Raw genomic sequence first — 4,590 nt, forward strand, 5'->3', positions numbered from 1 at the left:
CAAGCGGCAGAGATGGAGCAGGCCGACCACCAGCTGGCCCAGCCCAAGGGAGGTAAGGCACCCGCCGGAAAAGGGGAAAAAATGGCGGACAAAAAAAATGGCGGACAAAAAAAATGGCGGACAGCCTTGCTTGGCGACCCCCGTGAAATGGTCGATCGACCCCAAATGGGGTCCCGACCCACAGGTTGAGAACCACTGTGCTAATGCCATTAAAGAAGCTCTTGGTTCACATTATGCCTGTTGAACTATTATTTGAATCCAAGGATTTAACACTGGCGATGAAGGTGGGATCTTCTTACAACAATTTAACAGAGTAAGAAGGACCTCAGGGAATCCTTGGAGAGGAAGACGGCGTCAAATTGCACTTGGCCTGCCAGTAAGAATCGCTGGAGGTAAGCTGGCTAAAAGACCCCTTCCTGAAAAGAGTGCATGATGGCAAAGATAGGAAGGCTGCCTGAGTTTGATGTGGGCCATCCTGAAAAGTGGGAGACTTATGTGGCCAGAGCAGAAACCTATTTCAGAGTCAACCAAGTAAGGGAAGATGGTTTAAAGGCTGCAACTTTACTTTGTGTGTGTGGACAAGATGTTTTTGAAATTGCAGAGAACTTAGCAGCTCCTGCTCCACTATGACTTATACAGATTTGAAGAATTTATTGAGGGAGCATTTTCAACCAGAGATGTCCATCATTGCATGGAGACACAAATTTGAGCAGAGGGATCAGAAAGTAGGAGAATCTGCCAAACAGTTTATTGCTGCTTTAAGGAGAGCTGCTAAACAGTGTGAATTTAAGGACTTAGATGAAAGGCTAAGGGACCGTTTTGTGTGTGGACTGAGAAACAGAGGCCTGCAACAAAAATTGTTTGCCAGAAAAGATTTGTCTTTCCAAGATGCTGTAAGAGAAGTAACAGCTGAAGAGGCAGCTGGGGGTGCAGTCAAGCACATGCGGCCTAACAAGCCGGATGCAGAAGATGAAGCCTCTGTGCATTTGGAAGAAGCACAGGAAGCCTCTCAGGATGAATCAGAAGGAGATGAGGAAGTGGATCGCCTTGTTCCTTCTAAAGAAGAAAAAAAGACAAGGAAGCCAAAGGAACTCAAATGTTTCGGGTGTGGTGGTCACCACAAGAGGGCTGACTGCAGGTTCCGCACAGCTGTCTGNGCCGTTTGCCTAAGACGTGGAAAGGTAAAGTATCAAGAAGAATTGCACCAGAAAAACACTAAGGTCCCTAGTCAGAATAGAGTAGGCTTCTGCGCATCGCGCAGAAGTGTTTATAGAACAGGCACACATAGACCACTTAAAAAGAAGTTGTCTCTTAAGGTGAAGCTGCAGGGAGTGCCATTAGTTATGGAGCTGGATACGGGATCCGCCCTGTCCATTATTTCATTGCATACTTTCAGGAAAATCTGCACTAGCAGTGGAGTTCAGGTGAGGCTAAGGCCTTCCAATATCGTACTAACTGATTTCCAAAACTCTAGAGTATGCGTTAAGGGGGAGGCCACCCTTTCTGTACAGTATAAGAGTTTTGTGGGTCCTTTGGATGTTCTGGTTGTTGGGGGTGAAAGAACGAGTCTGATAGGACTTGATTGGTTCGAGGCCTTGGGAATTCAAGTCACTGGCTTACATAGCCTGCAAACATTAAGCCTTACAGGAGTATGTGAGGAGTTTGCAGATGTGTTTATTTCACAGCTTGGATCTTACCAAGGACCTCCTGTTTCTTTGAAACTTGACCCCAACATCACACCCATCACACCCATTCGAGTTAAGGCCAGGAGAGTGCCCTTCACTCTGAAAGGCAAAATTGATGCTGAATTGGATAAGCTAATCCAACAAGGCATTTTAGAACCTGTAGACTCGAGACCATGGGAAACCCCCATTGTTACGCCTCTTAAGGCTAATGGGGATATACGTATTTGTGCTGATTACAAATGCACCATCAATAAGGCACTACAGCAGCACGCTTATCCTGTCCCTGTAGTGGGGCATATTCTGGCTTCTCTTAAGGGAGGAAAGTTTTTCACAAAGCTAGATTTGGCTCAAGCGTACCAACAGTTACCTGTTGATGAAGCAGCTGCTGAGGCACAGACCATTGTGACACACAGGGGTGCTTTCAAAGTGAAGAGGCTCCAGTTTGGAGTAAATGTAGCACCCGGTATTTTTCAGAGTGTGATGGAAAACACATTAAGGGGCATTCCTGGGGTTTGCCCTTATTTCGATGATGTTCTCATTGCTGGGGATTCTGTGCATAATCTGGCAGAAAGATTGAGGGCTGTTCTGCTGAGGTTTAGGAAGGCAGGGTTAAAGCTTAAAAGGAACAAATGCAAGATAGGAGTCACGTCCATTGACTTTTTGGGATTCAGAATAGATGCGCAAGGCATTCACCCTGCTGAATCAAAGCTGAAGGCCATCCAGGAGGCTCCCCATCCCAAGTCAAAAGGCGAATTGCAAGCCTTTTTAGTCCTTTTGAATTTTTATAATGCCTTCCTTCCTCACAAGGCTGCTGTGGCTGAGCCTTTACATAGACTATTGGACAAACAGGCAGTCTGGCAGTGGACCAAGGCTCACGATCAGAGTTTTGCTGGGGTCAAGGCCTTGCTCACGTCCAATAACGTGCTTGCTCATTTTGATGAGAGACTTCCTGTTTGCATCACTTGTGATGCTTCCCCTTATGGGGTGGGTGCTGTTTTGAGTCACTTGAAGGCTGATGTAACTCAGGTTCCAGTTGCTTATTACTCCAGAACTCTTTCTTCTGCTGAGCGTAACTACGCTCAAATTGATAGGGAGGCTTTGGCTATCATTGCGGGTATTAAGAAATTCTATGATTTCGTATATGGTAGGCATTTCACGGTCTATACTGACCATAAGCCTTTGCTAGGGCTGTTTACTACAAATAGGCAGACACCTCAAATCATTTCTCCGCGCATGTTGCGGTGGTCTATTTTTTTGTCTGCCTATGATTTTTCCTTAGTTCACAACCTGGAAAAGAGATGGGCCATGCGGATGGCCTAAGTAGGCTACCCCTGCCAGATGTGGAGGCTGACCCCGCTCCTGCCATAACATCCTTTCTATTCAGGAGTTGCCGGAATCTCCCTTGAATGCCCAGGATGTAGCTGCTGAAACTGCCTCTGACTCCACGCTTACACGCGTACTGTCTTGGGTACTATCTGGGTGGCCTGATAGGTGCCCTGATACTGAGTTTCAAAGTTATTGGTACAAGAGGCACGAGCTATCCACCTTTAAGAGTTGCCTATTGTGGGGCAGCTGCGTAGTCATTCCTACCTCGTTAAGGTCTAGGGTCCTGATCTCCCTTCATGAAGGTCATCCTGGCATTGTCCGGATGAAGGCTCTTGCCCGTAGTCACTTATGGTGGCCAAGGTTAGATAGGGACATAGAGGCACATGTACATGGGTGTCACTTGTGCCAGCGCTCAAGGCCAGAGATGCCCCAGGCTCCTGTGCACAAGTGGGAAGAAACGCTTATGCCGTGGTCCCGTGTATACGTAGACTATGCGGGACCATTTCAGGGGCAATTCTTCTTGGTCCTTGTGGACAGCCATTCTAAATGGCTGGAGGTCATACCTGTATCATCCACCACTACTGGCAGAACCATCCAGGTGTTGAGGGGCATTTTTGCAGCTCACGGCTTGCCAGATGTCTTAGTTTCAGACAACGGCCCGCAGTTCACGTCGGCTGAGTTCCAGGCTTTCCTTCAAGCAAATATGATCCGGCATGCGACATCGGCACCTTTCCACCCTTCCACCAACGGTATGGCCGAACGGATGGTGTGCGTCACCAAGGACGCCCTGAAGAAGCTGACTTATGGGGATTGGCATCATCGGTTGGCTGATTTCCTTCTTGCTCATCGCACGACGCCTTCTGTAGCGACTGGGAAAAGTCCGGCTGAACTATGATGGGGTTGTCGACTGACCACTAAATTGGACAGGTTGCATCCTGATCGGTTGGTTCCTTTGGAGTCTCCAACTAGGGCCCCGCGGTGTTTGACCGTGGGCATGCCGGTGTGGTCCCGGAACTATGGCCCTGGCCACCCTTGGGTTCCTGCTGTTGTATGCAAGGTGACTGGACCGCTGTCATATGAGGTCTCCGTAGAGGGCGGCCGCGTCCTGAGACGACACATCGATCAGCTTCGCCAAAGACCGGACTCTTCTCCCCCTTCGCCTGGGTCTTCTGTGGGGGGGAGGGGACCTGGAGGGAACAGGGGAAGGTTTGTCCCAAGGTTCCGCAAGTGTGCCCAACGGAATTTCATGGGAGAATAACCCAGAACAACCTGCAACACACATTCCAGATAGTGCCCAAGGAGGTTTGGTCAGTAGGTCCAGGTGGAAGTCTGCAGTTGGAACAGAAGCTGGAAGGGATGTTCATGACCCTTTTTCAGCCAACGCACAACATGGGGTGGTTGGTCCTTGGGGCATCGAGGACACAGGATACAGTTCGGCCTTGGTAGGTGGCAGCGGAACATTAGACTTCCAAGATCGGTCCATTGTGGACCTGGAAAATTCCACAGCACTCAGGAGTGGGGAACGGGACCCTGACAGACCGGGTAGAACGGTCAAAGAGGGTGAGCCACCTTGTGGCAG

The 4,590-nt window shown here is 49.0% G+C and overlaps 1 protein-coding gene across 1 annotated transcript; it reads left to right on the forward strand.

Annotated features, from left to right (window-relative positions):
• The first annotated feature begins 626 nt into the window (after positions 1-626).
• LOC107297576 (uncharacterized protein K02A2.6-like) lies at positions 627-3,906 on the forward strand. The gene is given in 4 exon segments (XM_015826937.1): positions 627-2,425; positions 2,519-2,955; positions 2,958-2,999; positions 3,158-3,906. Coding segments are annotated over 4 exon segments (3,027 nt in total).
• Positions 3,907-4,590: the final 684 nt, after the last annotated feature.

This window comes from Protobothrops mucrosquamatus, unplaced genomic scaffold, assembly GCF_001527695.2.
Source record: "Protobothrops mucrosquamatus isolate PMUCROS unplaced genomic scaffold, P.Mucros_1.0 scaffold3390, whole genome shotgun sequence".
Taxonomy (NCBI): domain Eukaryota; kingdom Metazoa; phylum Chordata; class Lepidosauria; order Squamata; family Viperidae; genus Protobothrops; species Protobothrops mucrosquamatus.